The sequence below is a fragment of the Protobothrops mucrosquamatus genome, unplaced genomic scaffold, assembly GCF_001527695.2.
Source record: "Protobothrops mucrosquamatus isolate PMUCROS unplaced genomic scaffold, P.Mucros_1.0 scaffold32, whole genome shotgun sequence".
Classification (NCBI taxonomy): domain Eukaryota; kingdom Metazoa; phylum Chordata; class Lepidosauria; order Squamata; family Viperidae; genus Protobothrops; species Protobothrops mucrosquamatus.
Window position 1 is genome coordinate 809,450 of NW_015386416.1, and position 19,397 is coordinate 828,846.

Consider the following 19,397-nt stretch of genomic DNA (forward strand, 5'->3'; position numbering starts at 1 on the left):
GGTGGCAAGACCAAATCAATGTTAACGACCAGCACACATGCAATCCACTTAGGGGTGGCAAGGCCTTAGTGTACACGTGTAACCCACTTAGTGGTGGTAAGGCCAAATTAATGGTAAAGGCAGTACGCATGTAATCTACTTGGTGGTGGCAAGACCAACCTAATGGTAACGGTCCGCATAATAGCAACAAGTTGTAAGCAGAGGAGGCATAGGCAATCAAGGCTGTGAGTCGTAGTGCAGGAGCTGAAATGGCAGCCATTGAAGAAGGCCTAGTGACCCTCTGAATCATTGGTAGGTGCTCCTGATAATGCCCCCTGCTGGACTATCTCTTCTCCGGTTTGGCAGATTCTTGCCCCCTCCTGATTGGAGAATTTGGGGCTTCTTGCACCTAGATGTGCTGCTCACTTCAAGGGGTCGGAGGTGCAGCATTGTCTGCCATTGCGATCAGAGACATCTCAGTGGAATGCTGAGAGGGATCTCAAGTGTTTTGCATCGGTGTCTGCCATCGTAATTAGAGATATCTCAGTGGTGAGCTGAGAGGGATCTCAACAGAGATATCTCAGTGGTGTGCTGAGAGGAATCTCAATAGTAAGGAGCAGAGTACTGATAGTGGCAGGGCCACTCAATGTAAGAAAAGGTGTAGTCAAGGGTTAAAGTGGCTGCAGAAAAGGTGTACTCAAGGGTTAAAGTGGCTGCAGAACCAAATTAATGGTACTGCCCTCACACATGCAATGCTCCTGATGGCAGCACTGACCAGTCAGTGCTCTGGTCAGTTCAACTGTGGCGGCAAGACCAACTAAATGGTGATGGCCAGCTCACATATAGTTCACTTAGTGACGGCAAGACCAACTCCATGGTAACAGCCAACTCACATGTAGTTCACTTAGTGACTGCAAGACCAACTCAATGGTAACAGCCAGGTCAAAAGTGCTTCACTTAGTGGCGGCAAGAACCACTGAAAGGTAACAGCCAGCACACTAGTAACAATTGGCGATGGCAAGACCAATTTAATGGTATGGCTAGCACTTTCACTGTCAGGCCTTCTGCGAGGCCAAGATGGCGGCTTGCCTCTGCTTGTTTGTTTGTTTTTTTTTGTTTTTTTTGTTTTTTGGTCTCCTCTGCCCTAGGAAATTGAAAAGGACCTGATTCCCCTACTGGGGACAAGGCCCCTGGAGCAGTTGAAGTTGAAGGAGCATGTTGTGGTCCAAAGACGAAAGCCTCCATGGGAACAGGAGATGCCAGCCCAGAGGTAGCCACACCCTGACGCTCTTGCGCCTTGGAGAATTGTTTCTCTAAGGCCTGGTATCTCCTGCTGGCCTCCTTCTCAGCCACCTTAGAGGATTTCTTGACAGAAATAGCCTTAGCCTTAAATTTACCGGCCATCTCCTGTCTTGAGGACTTGGACTTCCTTTTCCTCGGAGTGCTGGGGACATCTTGTGGAGTCTGAGATGCCAAGTTGTCTGCCATTGCAATCAGAGATATCTCAGTGGTGTGCTGAGAGGGATCTCAATAGTAAGGAGCAGAGTACTGATAGTCGCGAGGCCACTCAATGCAAGAAAACAGTGTACTCAAAGGTTAAGGTGGCTGCAGGACCAAATTAATGGTGCTGCCTTCACATATGCAATGCTCTTGATGGCAGCAGGACCAGTAAGGGCACGGTCAGTGCTCTGGTCAGTTCAACTGTGGCGGCAAGACCAACTGAATGGAAATGGCCAGCTCACATGTAGTTCACTTAGTGATGGCAAGACCAACTCCATGGTAACAGCCAATTCACATGTGTTTCACTTAGTGACAGCAAGACCAACTCAATGGTAACAGCCAATGCACATGTAGCTTAGTGACAGCAATGTTCCTCTGGCCATCGCCACCCCTGGGCGACCGCCTGGGAGATCAGGGCCTCTAATTGTTCCGGTGACCCCCTGCGTTTCTGAGGTTCAAAGACCCGCTGCTGTGGGCGTGAAGGTGGCCTCAAGCCTTGACTGTGTCACTCTGGTCATGGGAGGAGCCAGTCGAAGGCTAGGTCCCTGGCTGAAGGGAATCACTTCCTCCTGTTCAGCCCTGGGAAAGTAGAATTGGCCAGCGTCCCCTTCCCTTCCCAGGCCCTCTGGGCAGACAAGATGTGAGGATCGAATTGTGGGCCAAATATTGAAGCCTTTGCGAGAGCAGGGGAGGCATGGCCAGAGTCCATCGTGCCCTGTTTCTGGGCTTTGGAGAACTGTTCCTCTAAGGCCTGGTGTCTCCTGCTGGCCTCTTTCTGCTGCTTTGGAGGGCCTTTTGCCAGAAATGGCCTTGGCCTTGAGCCTCCCAGTAGCCTCCAGCTTGGAGGACTTGTGCTTTGTCTGCCCAGAAGTGCTGGGGGCACCGTGCGAAGACCTAGGTGCCGTATTTGTCTGCCATCACAATGGGAGATATCTCAGTGGTATGCTGAGAGGGATCTCAAAGTAAAGGAGCAGAGTACTGATCTGTGGCTGTGTGCCACCCCACTGGTATCAACAAGTACTCTAGGGTAATGGTGGCTACAGGACCAACTTAATGGACACTGGCACACCTGCAACGCTCCTGATGGCTGAAATACCAGTTGAATGCACTCTTAGTGCCCTGATCAAGGCTACTGTAGCAGCAAAATCACCTCAGTGATAACGGCCAGCTCACAGGTAGCTCGCTTAGTGGCGGCAAGATCACCCCAGTGATAACGGCCAGCTCACTAGCCCTAGTTGGTGGCAGCAAGGCCAAGAATGGCATGGCCAGCACATTTCGTCTGTTGAATGGATGAGGGAACACCTAGGCTGGGGCCTAGGGCTATAACTGTTGCCTCCTGCAATGACCATCCACTTCTGAGAGGCTTGTCCAGAGAATGGAGGAAGGGGAGGCAAGATAAAGATAATTCACCTGATGTGTAAAACCAGCAGGTTGCTACTGGCCACTGTGAGCCTCAAATGCGTGGCCTGCAAAGTGATCGCTCTGAGACCTGAAAGGCTATAGTCAAAAGAAGGGCTCTGATACCAGAGCCTTCTTGACTGGTAAGAAAAAAGGGGGGGAAAGGAGCCCCTGCGCCTGCTTTGTTTTATGGAGCTAAATAATGTAATGTTCTCTGATGCCTCTAACACGCTTCCTTCACTGGAATAAATCTGCTCTCCTTCCTCCTGTGGCAGGGAGGAAGTGATAGCAGCGCCTAAAATGGCAGCCGCTACCTGAGGGTACTCTGAGGAGAATTAGGCTGACGATAGGAAAGTAAATGGCTGTGAGGAAAACAGCCGTTTAGCCGGTTTTTTGGTTGCAGGCACGCTGAGTGACTCTATGGCAGGCAAACACTGAGAGGCTGCAGAGGATTTGCGAAGGAAACCCCCCCCCCCGCGGCTTCCAAAATGGTGCCCGGATAAGGGACGGAGGAGGGGCTTCCTAGAGACTGGAGCTCCGTGAAGAAGGGAACGTTTCCCGGTTAAACGCTGCGCTGGTCCCAGCACAGTTAACGAGGTGAATAGGGAACGGAAGCCAAAAAAGGCTTCTTGGGGCCTGCAGTTCAAGAGGAGAGGGAAAAAAACCGCAGAGTGGTTAGGCGCTGCGCTGATCCAAGCGCAGAGAGGGAATGGAGAATTCACGAATGGATTGTTTCCCACCAAATATAAAGAAAGGAACCATACAACCTGTTCAATTAGAATCAGTCTGGAAAAACTGGGAGCCAAAATTATCATGTCTTTCCTGGGCACAGTTTGACAGACTTAGTCTAATTGGGCAGGAAGACAGAGTTAACCCATCCGTGGATTCTCCATCTATCATGCTGGAGAAACAAAAGATCAACTCCTAATAGACAAAATGATCTTGGAAAACTGCAAGAAAAGGAAGACCAACCTGAATATGGCATGGATTGACTACAAAAAGGCATTTGACTCTCTGCCACATGACTAGAAATAACAGGAGTCAGTAGAAACATCAGAACATTTGTGCAAAGATCGATGGCACAAGGAAAGACACAGTTGCAGGTCAATGGCGAAAGACTGGGAGAGGTTAATATCAAGAGAGGAATATTTCAAGGAGATTCATTATCACCACTACTATTTATTATTTCATTGTTTCCTCTGTCAACAATACTGAATATCTCAGGACATGGCTACCAAACATCAAAAACATCAGCCAGACTATCCCACTACATGGATGATCTGAAGCTGTATGGAAAAACATCATCTGAAATAAAATCGCTGCTGAACACTGTCCGTATATATAGCCGAGATATTGCAATGGAGTTTGGCTTGGACAAATAATAATAATAATAATAATAATAATAATAATAATAATAGTAGTAGTAGTAGTAGTAGTAGTAGTAGTAGTAGTAGTAGTAGTAAAGTTGGAAGGGACCTTGAAGGTCATCTAGTCCAACCCCCTGTTCAGGCAGGAAACCCTATACCATTTCGGACAAATGGCTGTCCAGTCTCTTCTTAAAAACTTCCAGTGTTGGAGCATTCACTGCTTCTGGAGGCAGGTTGTTCCACTGGTTAATTGTTCTCACTGTCAGGAAGTTTCTCCTTAGTTCTAGATTGCTTCTCTCCTTGATTAGTTTCCACCCGTTGCTTCTTGTCCTGCCTCNCTGTTAATGCAGCCCAGCACTGTGTTGGCTTTTTAGGCAGCTGCAGCACACTGCTGGCTAATATTTAGGTGATTGTCCACTAGGACTCCGAGATCCCTCTCACAGTTACTACTATTGAGCAAGGTACCACCTATGCTGTACTTTGCATTTGGTTTTTCTTGCCTAAATGTAGAACCTTGCTTTTTTCACCATTGAATTTCATTTTGTTAGATAGTGCCCAGTGTTCAAGTCTGTCCAAATCCTTCTGTATCTTAAGCCTGTCTTCTGGAGTGTTGGCTATTCCTGCCAGCTTGGTGTCGTCTGCAAATTTGATGAGTTCCACATCTATCCCCTCGTCCAAATCGTTGATGAAGATGTTGAAGAGCATCTTTTAGTAATGACTTTGTTTGCCTCTAGGTGTTCTTTGATTCGTTGTTTGATTATCTTTTCCAGGATCTTCCCAGGTATTGAGGTCAGGCTGATAGGTCTGTAATTTCCTGGGTCCATTTTTTTTCCTTTTTTGAGGATGGGAACTACATCAGCTCTTTTCCAGTCCTCTGGTAGTTCCCTATGCTCCAGGATCTTTGAAAAATATAGTTCAATGGTTCAGAGATCACATTTGCTAGTTCCTTGAGAACCTTGAGTTGTAATCCATCTGGTCCTGGCGATTTGAACTCGTCTAGGCTGGACAGGTGCTCACTTACTATTTTCTTGCCTATCTTAACTTGTGTTTCTATTCTGGTTTTTTTGGCACTATTTTTGATAGGTTGGTCTGTTTTTTCCCTTTGTGTAAAGACAGATGCAAAAAATGAGTTAAATAGTTCCGCTTTCTCCCTGTTGCTTGTCACCACACTTACTGTCAAACAAGGAAAAATAGTGAAAACTGAAGGAATCAAGATGCCCCACGAAAATAACATTAAGAGTCGGGATGAGGAAGATTACTACAAATACTTGGGTATCCTTCAAGCTGACAACATCAATCAAACTGAAGTAAAAAAAAAAGATTAGAGGTGAATACATCAAGAGAGTGAAGATCTTAAAGTCCAAACTCAATGGAGGAAATACCGTGAAGGCAATCAACACCTGGGCAATTCCAGTCATTAGATACATAGCTGGAATAGTGGACTGGACTCAAGCAGAACTAAAAGCAATGGATAGGTAGACCAGAAAAATAATGACAATGAATCATGCCCTTCATCTATGCAGTGACATTGACAGACTCTATCTACCAAGGCAAATAATGGACGTGGAATGCTGGATGTACATCAAATGGTTGAAGAAGAAGAAATGGCTTTGGAAGAATATCTGAAGGACAATGATGAAGATGCACTGAAATTAGTATTATCAGGAAGGCTTACTGACTACTGGAGAGACCAAACTGGCCTACAAGAAAGACCAAATGAAGAACAGAATAGAGACATGGGAAGACAAAGCACTACACGGCCAGTACATTTTAAAAAATAGCTGGGAAAGCAGATAATAACAAGACTGGCAATGGCTAAGAGCAGGAAAGTTGAAGAAAGAGACCGAGGGACTAATTCTGGCTGCACAAGACCAAGCCTTAAGGACAAATGCATACAAAGTCAAAATTGAGAAGACAGCAACAGACAGTAAGTGCCGCCTATGCAAAGAAGATGAAGAAACAGTGGACCATCTGGTAAGCTGCTGCAAGAAGATCGCACAGACTGACTACAAGCAGCGGCATGACAAAGTAGCAACAATGGTGCATTGGAAGATCTGCGAGAAATATCATTTGCCTATAAGCAAGAACTGGTGGGATCATAAAATAGAGAAAGTCATAGAAAATGATAAAGTTAAACTGCTCTGGGACTTCAGAATTCAAACAGACAAGCACCTGCAACATAATACCCCGGACTTAAGAATTGTAGATAAGAAAGACAAAAAAGTCTCCAGTGCCTGGAGATAGCAGAATAAACGAGAAAGAACTGGAAAAGATAACAAAATACAAACACCTACAAATAGAAATAGAAAAACTGTGGCAAAGGCAAGCAAGGGTAGTACCAATAGTAATAGGCGCCTTGGGTGAAATCCCAAAACAACAGGAGCACCACTTGAACACCATTGGCATTGACAAATACACCATTAGTCAATTGCAAAAGGCGGCCTTACTAGGAACTGCTTCCATCTGGCTTACTGTGCGATGATCAATAATAATAATAATAACAACAACAATAATAATAGATTAATTATTCAATATTATTGAATAATAATATATATTGTATTTCTAGACTGCCCATCTCCTTCAAGAAGGAACTCTGAGTGGTATACAGTATAATATAAACATATAAAACTGTACATAAAATTAGAATTGAAATGTTAGAAGTTACTTGAGGATTAAAAATTATTGAAATTAAAAGATTATAAAAGTAAAGCTAATTTCAAATAGACAAAAATTCCAAGAAATTGGTTAATGAAGGCAGAGGGAGGGCTTTTATGACATATAGCTTGTATATGATTTTATTTAAGGTTTTTGCTTGTCCTTTTTTATTAAAAAATGTATATGCTATTTCTCTTACAACACTGAGTTTACAACTTGAATTAAAACAAAAAGAAAAAAAAAACATTGCATCACCCCAAACGGCATAAATCTCAGCAGCATGGTGCTGTGAATACAAGGAGACTGTTAAATGGGCCCCTAGAGTGGCACAAAGCTTGGACAGTCCAAATTTTTAAAGCTTCTGAGATAATTCTTTGGAAAGCCTATAACAGTGATGGCGAACCTTTTAGAGACTAAGTGCCCAAATTGCAACCCAAAACCCACTTATGCATCATCGGGTGCTGGGTGGGTGTGGCCCATTGGGTGGGCGTGGCTGCGGTGGTAATGGCAGACTGGGTGGGACTAAAAAGTTCAATCAATCAATTCCAACTTTGCAAGATCTTTTTTTTTTCCTGTGAGAAGTTGAAATTGACTGATTGAACCTTTTTTTTTTTTTTTGCACATTGCGGTAGAGGCCTAAAGCAAAAAGGTTTTATAAAACCCAGCTGAAGGCCTAGGACTGGGGCGACGGCGTGTGTGCCGGCAGAGAGGGCTCTGAGTGCCGCCTCTGGCACCCGTGCCATAGGTTCGCCACCACTGGCCTATAACTATACCTTGACAGTGTGAATATTTTTAAAAAATGAAAATATAGAAATATGTAGCACTTTGATAAAATAGAAATATGTAACACTTTGGCTAAATTATTATTTGATTTAGAAACTTTCACATAAATTGTATGAGAGATCTACAAGTAAAAATTAGTTCCGAGGTAACTTTTCATTCTGTGAAGAGTCAAAACAGAAGAAATCCTCACTACTGCTATCTATGAATTATATTTTCAGGAGTACATGAGTAGTTTTAATTACAACATAATTATATAACTTATGTAACATTCATAAAACTGCAGTTAAAGTGAGTAAGAGAAAACTTAAAAATAGTTTGTTCTATTCTTGCATGTTCTATTTTTGAATCTAAAGATTAATGCAAAAAACTCACTGCATTTAGGATCCAATGCAAATCTAAACTATCTGATAAAAATATCAGCAAAATTATTGGCTAGTAAATTGATATGGGAAATTCCTCAGTAAAATTTAAATCCCAACCCTATACTTGTGTTCTATTTCTTCAACATTGTGGCCATGAATAATGCCAAAAGACTATTTAGATATTTAAAAAAAACTACTTTCCCAGAACAAATTGTTTCTGAGCAAAGAATAATACCCTCATACTCACCTTGCCATTTCCTGTCAGAACCCCAGAAAAAAAGCTTGCAGATTTCGTTCTTCTTTTGGAATTACATGCTCCCAAATTCCTATTGCTTTGCTGAACATAACAAATAGAAGTATAAGGAAGAAATAATACAGTCATGCATGTTTTTTAAAATTAATAACTTACTTTCTCATGGACTGTCATACAACTGGCTATATCCTTTTGAATAATTTCTCCAACCCCATTAGAAAGCCTTTCATACTTCAGTTTGGGTTCTTCTTCGCTGACATCTTCCTGTAGTAAGAAACAGCTTAAGAATTTATTTTTTACTTTATTTTATTAATAAAATATATATAGCCATCTGTGTGTGTGTGTGTGTGTGTATACATACATAAAGACACACACAAATACATACACACAAACATACATACACACCTATGTATAACAATAATATTAAAATATATTATAAAATATATAAAAACACATTTTAAAAATTAAAAAATCAGCACTAAAATGAAGACAATTTAAACTAAAAATATATACAAATCCCAAACAGAGAGAGAGAGAGAGAGAGAGAGAGAGAGAGAGAGAGAGAGAGAGAGAGAGAGAGAGAGAGAGAGAGAGAGAGAGAGAGAACGCCATCTAAAAAAATATCTTATTCTTGGGACCTTCAGTCCTGATGGCACAACCAGGTCTTGAAGGAATCAGTTCCTCATAATCCTTATGTACTGATACTAGTCACAGAATACTAAAGAGCAATCACCACTGAAAGTTCTCTGTTCTCTGATCTTCTTTGGGAATACTAGTAGTTTTAATCATATCAGGGCCATAGAGTATGAGGTTGAAGACTCTTTTGTTCATCTTTCTTACCAGCAATGTATGAAACAAAAAGCCAACTACCTCTACTTCAATACAGTGGTTTTGATATAATTTATTCTGGTATTTATAAGTGATAACTTATAAATACCAGAATCAATTATATCAAAACCACTGTATTATAAATGCTACTTAGTTATTTCTTGAAAGAAAGATTGTGGAAGAATGGATATTCAAAAAAGAGACACTTTTAATGCTAAACTGTGAGAATGCTATTTTTTAAAAAATGAAGAACTTTTCAAATTTTCTATATAACTATGACAGACAGATTCATTCATATGTCCCAGGATAATCTGGGATCAGTCACCGGGACCAGAGATTTTGTCTTCCTCAGCCAGGGAAGTTATTGAAGCCCTGGGAAACAGGCCCCTCGTCTATCAACAGGAATGGCTGATTTACCACCAGCCAATCAAATACTTAGAAGACGAGGGCTGGACAGCACAAGCAAACAACAACTAAGGACTTAAAAGCCAGCCATCAACACACTCCAATCAACTTCTAAAAAGCCACATGCATCAGGCACTATAAATACCACACAGAGAACAGCACACTTTGCTAGAGAGAAATTCCCTGAAGATTCCAGCACGAATCTGAAAGTTCAGAAGACAAATCCTCTTATCCCAGTAACTGACCCAGATTGGATCCTGCAGATTCATTCATATTCAAACACACACACACACACACACACACACACACACACACACGTGTGTATGTGTGTGTGTGTGTGTATATGTATATGTATATGTATGTGAAGGTGAATGCTCATTCTCCATATCAGTATTCTTCTGTTTATAAGGGCTTACAAACAGAATAAGTTTATAAGGCCCTTATAAACAGAAGAACATTGACATCCCCTAAACTCCTCTGAAGATATTATATAGCAGTGGTGGCGAACCAATGGCATGCGTGCCAGAGGGGGCACTTGGAGCCCTCTCTATGGCACGTGCGCCTCACTCTTTGGCTATGTTTTTGCAGGAAAAATCCATTTCTAAAGCCCCTTCCTAGCCAAAACAAGCCTCCGGAGCGAGCGCGTTGTTTTCAGCTTTGAATTATATCAAACCTGACACCAGAAACAGACTAACAGATGACCTGAGTACTGCATGTGTTGCTCTCAAACTTACAAAGTATAAGTCAAGGTTAAACAAATTATCAGCATGCATACAACAGCAAAAATCACATTAATTCTTCAAAAGCATGCCAAAGGCAAACTTTTACCTTTCAGTAAAAAGTTGTTTGTATCATTGAAAGCTTTGTCATTGTGTTTTTCTTTTAAGACAAAAGATGTTAATGTGTAAGTTGTTTTTTCTAAACTAAAACCTCAGTATTCAGATTAAATTGCCGTGTTGGCACTTTGCGATAAATAAGTGGGTTTTGTGTTGCAGTTTGGGCACTCGGTCTCTAAAAGGTTCGCCATCACTGTTATATAGCCTGGTAACGAAACATTTGGAAACCAACCCACAAGCTCAGAGAACGAAACTTTGCCCTCATCCTAAATCCGAGCTACAGATATTTGCCACCATTGCATATGTATGTATGTATGTGTTCAAAGTCCATGTTTAAACTCATAATTACCTCTTTGAATAAAGAGTTAAACACGAGACAACTTCATGATACAGAGCAGAAGCACATCTGCAATTAATCACCTACTCTCCGATTCAAGATTTTAATTGATTTAAATTGATGCCTTTTATGGCACATCTTAAAATTGACAAATTCTATGCTTTTATTGGTACAGTAATCAAATGAATTATCTTCTGATTTGCAATGTTATTTAATTCAACTTTTACCCTGTCTCCCAACAAGCCAGATAACATTTTTTTAAAAATACCAGCAGCTTTTCATATTGGTATTATATTGGCATAAATATTCTCAGTTTATTAGCAGAGAAAAAGAAGCATCTTATTCAAAACTGGAAAAAACTATACTTAAATTAGAAAACCAAACTGTTATAAAAGCATATATTAAAATAAATGGGGAGCCAATATATGCAAAGTTAGAATTAGAAGAAAAAGATCAAGGTTCAAATCATCATTTAGCCATGATTCTTGCTGGGTAACTTTTGGAAAGCTATAATCTCTATAATCTCTCTGACTCATAAAGCTACTTTGACATACACATGGGGAGGGGGACCTTGTGGTATCCCAGGTTCCTAAAAGAAAGGTAGGTTGAGAATATAATAACTACAATGGGCAAATCTCTCCGAACCTGTATTTCAGAACGCAGAAGAATGTAGGTAACACATTTTCAAGTAATTAAAATTGTCATGCTTTCCAGGCTCATATAGCTGAAAGTAGCAATATACAATAAAATTAATCTAAATAATTATTGTGTGCTTGCATAGTGCTATCTTCTGTAATATAAAAAGGTTGGGCATCATTTTATAAGGAATGTTGGAAGTTAATATGGGCTCTTTGGGATTATATGGGGTATTATTTTTTATTGTTATTTTACATCAAATGTTATATTATTTCTTTATTGATATACATTCATATAGGACAAGAGACAGTTACAATACAGTAAGAAACCAGTATGTTTCAATAGATTAATATCCTCAAATACTGAGATACTGAAGCTATGGTAAAAAAAAAAATCTTCATTTTTTTTACACCATAAGATTTTTGAGTTAAAAGAGCTTTATGGTAATTTTTTTAAAGAAATGAGATTAATATAGAAACATCAGCAATCAACAACAGTTGTCTAAAACAATGTGTCAAAGTGTCCAGCAAGAAGCAATTTTAGTCAGTAAATCTAACACTGAAAGTTGTTACCAGTCAGAAAGACTCAATGTCAAATTAGAGCACAAAGCATACATCAGACAAATTACCTGTGCTCCTTCGTTCTTGACAGATGGAAAACAATTACATTCACCAAACTTAACACAGCCTACAGCTTGTGGGTTGGGTAGCCATTAAAGCATAATTGTATTTTTGTACATCTTTATTGTGAATTACTCTTGCAATGCACATATTATCTGGGCACTTTGGAGGGAAAATATATAAGTTGGAATTGAATTCTAGGCATCACATCTTTATAATAAGATTCAATGGGAAGTTGGACATCAAATGTGCAACCAAAGTGAAAAATTAATTGCAGTCTTTCAATGCATAAAAGCATTGATCCACGGACCATTAGATAAAGTTACTGGAAGTTTTGCCTATTTTATTTATGAATGAAAATTAAGTAATTTTGCTTCTACACACATATAGTGTTCAAACAACATATATTTTCAAAAGCTCAGTTTATTGAGGCATTCTGCCATTCTTCGAGACAATATGACTAAAGTGAGAAACTTTCAATATTAGGCATGCTAATATACCCATTCCATGATTTTTTGACAGGTATTTCTTATGTTAAATGAAGGTCAAGCTAAGAGTGAATCTGAGGCTTTTCCTCATAAAAATAAACAAAATAAAAAATTACATTTAAAATATAATATTATTCTGTTGTCACAAAATGTATCTCACCTCCCAATAAAAGATGATAAAGCGTAAACAGCATTTGATGAATCTGAGTTTAATGTTTTTATTTCTTACAAGCTTTTATGTAGCCTGAACTTCCAAAAGTAATCACAAGGCAGTGTAAATAAAAAGTCAACATTTTTCTTAAATTTTAATAATCCCACAAACCTACAAATAAAACCATCAGTAGCCTAAGTTAAGATGACAGTTAGCTACGTTTCTATGACAACCTAGTTGAATAGTACAAGTCATGACTTGCATCAAAGCTTAAGATTTAAACAGAGTGACATTTACTCCATACAGGAAAATTCAGTGTGCGCACACACACAATCATTTATACCCATACAAAAATAGACACATATTCCCAGACTCATATATAAAAACATAAACATAAACATACAAAGAGATACACACTTTCTCTGTTAAAAAGTTGTAACTAAATATACGGCAGTTTTAATAGATAGCAAATGCACTATACATTTCTAATGTATTTTCAAACTTTTTTTAAAAAATAAACATTTTACTATGTTACAAACTCAATTACAAGAATAAATAATTCATTATCAGCAATTTTGTACTTAAACTATTGGCACAGTCCTTTATTAAGTTCAAAGAGAAGAATTGTATAGTGTTATATCAAGCAAAAACAAAGCATTGTTTTTTGTGGAATTAGTTGTTGTTTTTTACTTTGCATTTCAAATATTCATATGATTATCTCTGATACAACACAAAACTTTTCAAAATCCATATTTTAGGCTGCCCAGTTCTTTGGATTCTTGATATTATAGACAATCACAGTCATGTTCAATGTCTCTTGGGGAGGCAGTTCATTAGTAAGATTAATAAAATAAAAAATACCTGGCATGAAGCCACAAATCATGGTCACATGAGGTCCTCACTTAATAATCCACAATCCTAAACTAATGATAGTAATGGGGAATACTGGGATTGGCATCATAAACCAATATGCTCATGTGACGTGCTTTATGGCTGCATCACTTGGCAATGAAATTTCCAAATAACCTGAGCGCTACCTATAATTGGCAGTTGTTGAGCACCTTTCTAAGTCTTTTTAGGAATAACAACTGAGGTTCCTCACAAAACTAACTCAAAACAGAGAACAAATACCAATAGTAAGAATTATGATGTTCCTCACAAAACTGACTCAAAACAGAGAACAAATACCAATAGTAAGAATTATGAACATCCTGATTTCAATGCTTCAGGAACAAGGTCTTCAAAACCTTATGAAAGGCCAACAGGGTTCAGCCTGAAACTCAGGAGATAGGATATTTTATAGACATGGACCCTCACAGAAGAGACATGGGTCCTGGACATACTAGATGACTTTGTTCCAGAAAAGAGACTCAGAACATGTCTACATACCAGATCTTGTGGAATACATAGATATCAATGGAGAGAGGCAATCCCACAAGTAACTGGTCATGGACAGTTTTAAAGGTGATAGCCAGTACCTTGAATTACACCCAAAGCCTACTAGGAGCCAGCATATCTCTATAGTATTCATTATCCTGATGTGTTACACCAGTGGTTCTCAACCTTTTTAATGCCGCGACCCCAACCAGTCGTAAGTCGAAGACTAAACCGGTCGTAAGTCGAGGACTAAACCGGTCGTAAGTCGAGGACTACCCAACCGGTCGTAAGTCGAGGACTTTCCCTGCCCAGGAGCGCTGCGCATGCGTGGTTCCGCCCCCTGCGCCGGCCAAGATGTAGCTGGCAAGCGGCAGAGACGAAGCAGGCCGACCACCAGCTGGCCCAGCCCAAGGGAGGTAAGGCACCCGCCGGAAAAGGGAAAAAAAATGGGGGACAGCCTTGCTTGGCGACCCCCGTGAAATGGTCGATCGACCCCAAATGGGGTCCCGACCCACAGGTTGAGAACCACTGTGTTACACCAAAAATTGCATGTGCGCTGTTACATTTTGAACTATAGCTTCCAAATATTTTTCAATTTTTTTCAAGATTTTCATGCAAACCATGTTGCAATAATCTGACTGGGGATAGCTAAAACGTAAGTGACATGGAGATTCCTATTTCAGGAAAGGGCACAATTGGCATATAATATGGATTTGTACAAAAGCCATCCTAGATACAGCTACTACTTACTCCTCAAGCAAAAAGTCTGTTTCTAGGAGAATTCACAAATTATGCACCAGTTCTATCTGGAGGAGCTCTCCATTCCCAAAGTCTTTAGACAATCAGAAGGATACAATGATTAATGGTTTTGAAAGCTGTTAGATCAAGAAAGGCTAGGACAGATATATCATCCTGCCCTAAATTGGTCAAAGATGGCCTGAAACCTTGCTTTTTGTCAAAGGCAAGACTACCTTCTTTTTAATAAAGGAAATTGAAAATCAGACTAGAGTTGATCCACTATCCTTGGCTTCTTATATAACACCATAAAACACATACTCATATAACTCAAGTTTCACCAATGTTTACTAGTACCATGTGACAGTGAATTGCAATTTTGTAACTTAGCTCCTTGTACAAATGTGCGCTTATAAAGATCCCAAAGTCATTTCAGAAACAATTTTCATTCCATTTAAATATATTTTTAAAAAGTTAATAAGACAAACTGTGCATTGTGGAAAACATATTGTTCAAAGGCCCAATTTCACAAAATGCATGAAATAAATTATAGCATCATAATAAATACCAATTCTTCTTTGTGTCAATCTCATTTTATATATGCAAACAAAAACAATAGCATATAGGTTTCAATTCCTCACATGATTAGTTAAAATATATTCTTTTAGCAGAAAAACATTATCCATATTATCACTTGTGTTGCATGTTCAGTAGCAGCACAGATCCCACTTTTAACTGAAGCTTAGGAAATCCCTTGCCATAAAATAATAATCAATCCTCTGTAAATAAAAAGCTTCCATATCTACAATGAAACAGAGAAATCAGAAATGAGGAAAAATAAAGGCATGTATACTTGCTTATTAACAAAGAGTGACATTTAATGAAACCGCAGTGTGCAAAAGTATTTTTGCAATGTGCAAAAATAAAGGCCCTTCAAAATAATCTTACCTCAGACTCATCTGTCATTTCTTCATCAGTCACAGGCTCCTGAAAACCATATAAAAGTAGGAAGAAATTATAATGTGGAAAAAGTTAATAAATTAACAATACAACCCTAAACTTTACTGTGTTTAATGAAATTCATTCCTCAATAAATATCAGACTTTTGTCTCAAAATATATCTTTTCTTTGAAAAGCAGGAGTGGGAAAGAAAGTTGTTTAAAATAAAACATAAATACCCATCTTAGATCTGCAAAATTGTAATTATATTCTAGTCAAAGAACAGTGTATATAATTATGTTACCTAGAATATATAGAGCAGCACCAGAGAATTACAACATTGCTGCTTATTTGCCTAATTCAGATAGTATACAATCATTCTGCTGTTTTCAGATACACAGAAGCATCCCTACCACAGCAGTTTTGAGCAATTATCCAAGTTTTGCAAAGGAAATTCTTGCTCCTCTGGCTTTTAATCCTCAGATAGTCACTAAATCACTACAGAAATTGATACTGTATGACAGGGGTATCAAACTGCCGGCCCGTGGGCTGTTTTCATCATACCAAAGCCGCACCCATCTCATTGCTGGCAATGCAAAAAGAGTCATGATATGTCGCGACACGTCACATGACGTGGCGAGTTTGACACCTGTGCTGTATGACATATTGACACCAAGCTCTTGAAATATTTAATTACATCCCATTGATTCACATATAAAAGTATAACTTCATTAATAAAAGTCAAACTGAGAAGATTGTTTTTTCCATCAAAATGTTTTTTATTCACATCATCTCTTCTATTCATAGCATCTTTACAAATGTCCCCCAAACAATCAATTAGCACAAACGTCAAGCATACACTGCAGTCCCAGAAAAACTGGGCAGACTTCCTAAGGAGTAAAACGATGATTTCTACATCATTTGGCAGCTTTTGAATATTTTATGCTCGTCAATAGGAACGAATATTCTGAATACTCAGTAGAGTAATATAATAAGTAACCCCTCCTCGAATTATACTCCAGTCTTCTTCCCATAAAGTGTTCTATGTAGAATCACAATGTAGATATACAAGCTAAAAACAAGTATCAAAGAATCTAGTATATATGAGTACATTTAACTATATCTCCAAAAATTATTAGCATATTTGTTACAACCAAATTTTAAACAAAAAATTATCCCATCCATTATAAAATTGGCTCTATTTCTCCCATTCATTATAAAAATCTTTAAAAATGTTTTGCTTTTATGGTTTATGTAGAGAAATCTTTTTTCTTTACAATAGAATGTAGATTCTACAAGTTCTCTTTCAAAGCTTAAGGAATTTAAAGTTAACCTCAAAAGGAACTCAGAAAGAAAGTAAGATAAAAACCAACATTATTCTTGGGTCTTATATTGCTCAAACCATCAACAAAAGGTTTGCTTTTAAAATATCTCTCTCAGAAAGTAATGTATCTTACTGTGGCAATCACACACACACAAAATTGAGTCTACTCTTGATAATCTCTCACCTGTCCAGTAACAAAATCTGCTGATACCATACTTCCTTCAAGAGGTCAGCAAAATGAAGATTTACTTAACTTATTTACAGTTATCAATAGCAATAAAAGGTTACATCTAATATGCTGACACTGAATTTAAGCATTTTAACAGCAGCACACAATAGAAATAAAGACTTCATAAGAAGAGAAAGCATTACAAACTTTATGAGGTAACATTTTGACAACAAGATGAATAGTTGCAGCAGAGTCTATAATTGCTATATCGTAGGACTATATTTATGCCACAAAGTGAATTTGGAACAGTTAACTTATGTCCGAAACTCATGAGGCAGTCAATTTTTAAAAAATGAGAATGCTCTATCATTATGAAATTTAAAGTTCAGACTTATTAGGTGCAAGATGGTGAAGGAATCACACAATTACAGTATACACTAAAAGATGTTTCATGGATTCTTTATAAATATCATGATTTATACACTAACTTTGCATAGGATGGGTGGGGGGGAATGAATTCTAGATATCTAATATGAATGTTATTTCTTGACCCAAGTAACTTGGTGTCCTGCCTCATTTTAGCAAACGTTTACATAGACTATTGCCACTACTGGATTCTCTTAAATTACTTACGGGGTGGAGGAGGGGACAGGGGGAGAGGGGAGGACATTGAACTGAACTTGTAATCCATCTTGAAAGCTAAATATCCAAAAGCAGAGTTCAGTGACTTATTTAGGTCCAATTTAGGTATTAGATCATGGTCCCTGCAAAGTCTTAGGTTTGCCAATTCATGGTCCCTGCAAAGTCTTAGGTTTGCCAATTCTCATGTAATTTAAATGATTTTACTTCAAATCACCTCTGGTATCTAACTCTTAAACACACTCTCTGGATTCAGGTCTGGTTATAAGATAGAAACAAATTGATCATTGATTAATGGATTTGTTATGACTTGATGGAATGAATAAGACACCAAGACACCTTCCCTAAGTTCTGCTAGACCTCTCAGAAAGGATGGTTGTTTTCTCCAGTGTTGTAAATGTCCTACAGGTGTTAGGATATAGGGACAAATTTCTGCAGTAGTTCCATTCTGTGAGTTTCACTTTTTCATTGTCAGGAAAGGGATAATGTAAGGAACTAGTAATTAGAAAGAAATTCTAGCAAGATGGAAATATTTTCATCTGTGAATGTTTATTTTTTAATCAAAATACCTATGGGTAATCTGAAAGATACCACGTTTATAAAAAGTAAATCCATCCTAAATAAACACCAGTAAATTATAGTACAAAATCAATTATCTAAAGATATTACTCTGAGCTAAGAATTTGAAATTGGCTGATAAACCAAGGTACCTTTGACACAGTCAAGATACCTGGCCCATGTTGGGCTGCCAAAGCATGCTTGGGATCTATGGAATCCAAATTCAGTTTCAAACTAAGAAAAGTTCTTAAAGTAATTATTGTACAACAGTTGGTTTAGTGACTGCTCTGCCTTCTGTCAACACTTTCTTAAAAAAAACCACAGGTTTTCCCACTTACAGTTGTAAGTTTCCTTCAAAGAGTTAATGAAAAATGTCAGTACCAAAGCTAATCTCTCAATCTCAATCCGGTCTCTGCCTAATGACCACTAATAGCACTAACACCACTATGGCAGGAGTGTTAAACTCAATTTCATTAAGGATCACATCAGCATTATGGCTGCCCTCAAAGGGCCACATGGGCGTGGCTGGGTAGGCGTGACTGGGTGGTCACAGCCGGGTCGCTGTGATATGTAGGCATGGCTGGGTGGTGTACATGGCTCAATGTGGGCAGCTCAACACAGCTCACTTGGCACGGCTGACTCGGTATGGCCAGGTGAGTGTGGCCGGGTAGGTGCAGCCAGCCCAGCTCCGCTGACTCAAAGACAGCTGGGTTGGCATGGAACAAGTTGCACCAGCTACCTTGATGTGGGGATAATCAGTGCCCCACAAGCTCCTCCCCAAACTGCCCACAGCCAAGAACATGCATGTGTGTACACACACACACACACACACACACACACACACACACTGCAGTCCAAGTTTTATTTATTTATTTATTTATTTTTTGGATTTATATCCCGCCCTTCTCCCGTAGGACTCAGGGCGGCTGACAATCTATTTAAAATACATACAAAACAATACAAATTTAAAATTAATTAAAAGGAATATTTAAATATTTGTCAAATTTTAAAATATAATTAAAACCCCCCTAAAAATTACCCTAGGCCAGTCCTGCAAG

General features: G+C 38.9%; 1 protein-coding gene across 1 annotated transcript in view; it reads right to left on the reverse strand.

Annotated features, from left to right (window-relative positions):
- VPS41 (VPS41 subunit of HOPS complex) overlaps positions 1 to 19,397 on the reverse strand; it is a 158,504-nt gene that overhangs the window by 134,603 nt on the left and 4,504 nt on the right. Inside the window, exons 2-3 of the mRNA XM_015811174.1 lie at positions 15,659 to 15,697; positions 8,454 to 8,561 (exon numbers count right to left, since the gene is read on the reverse strand). Coding sequence (XP_015666660.1) covers positions 8,454 to 8,561; positions 15,659 to 15,697 — 147 coding nt within the window. The remainder of the gene's footprint in view (positions 1 to 8,453; positions 8,562 to 15,658; positions 15,698 to 19,397) is intronic.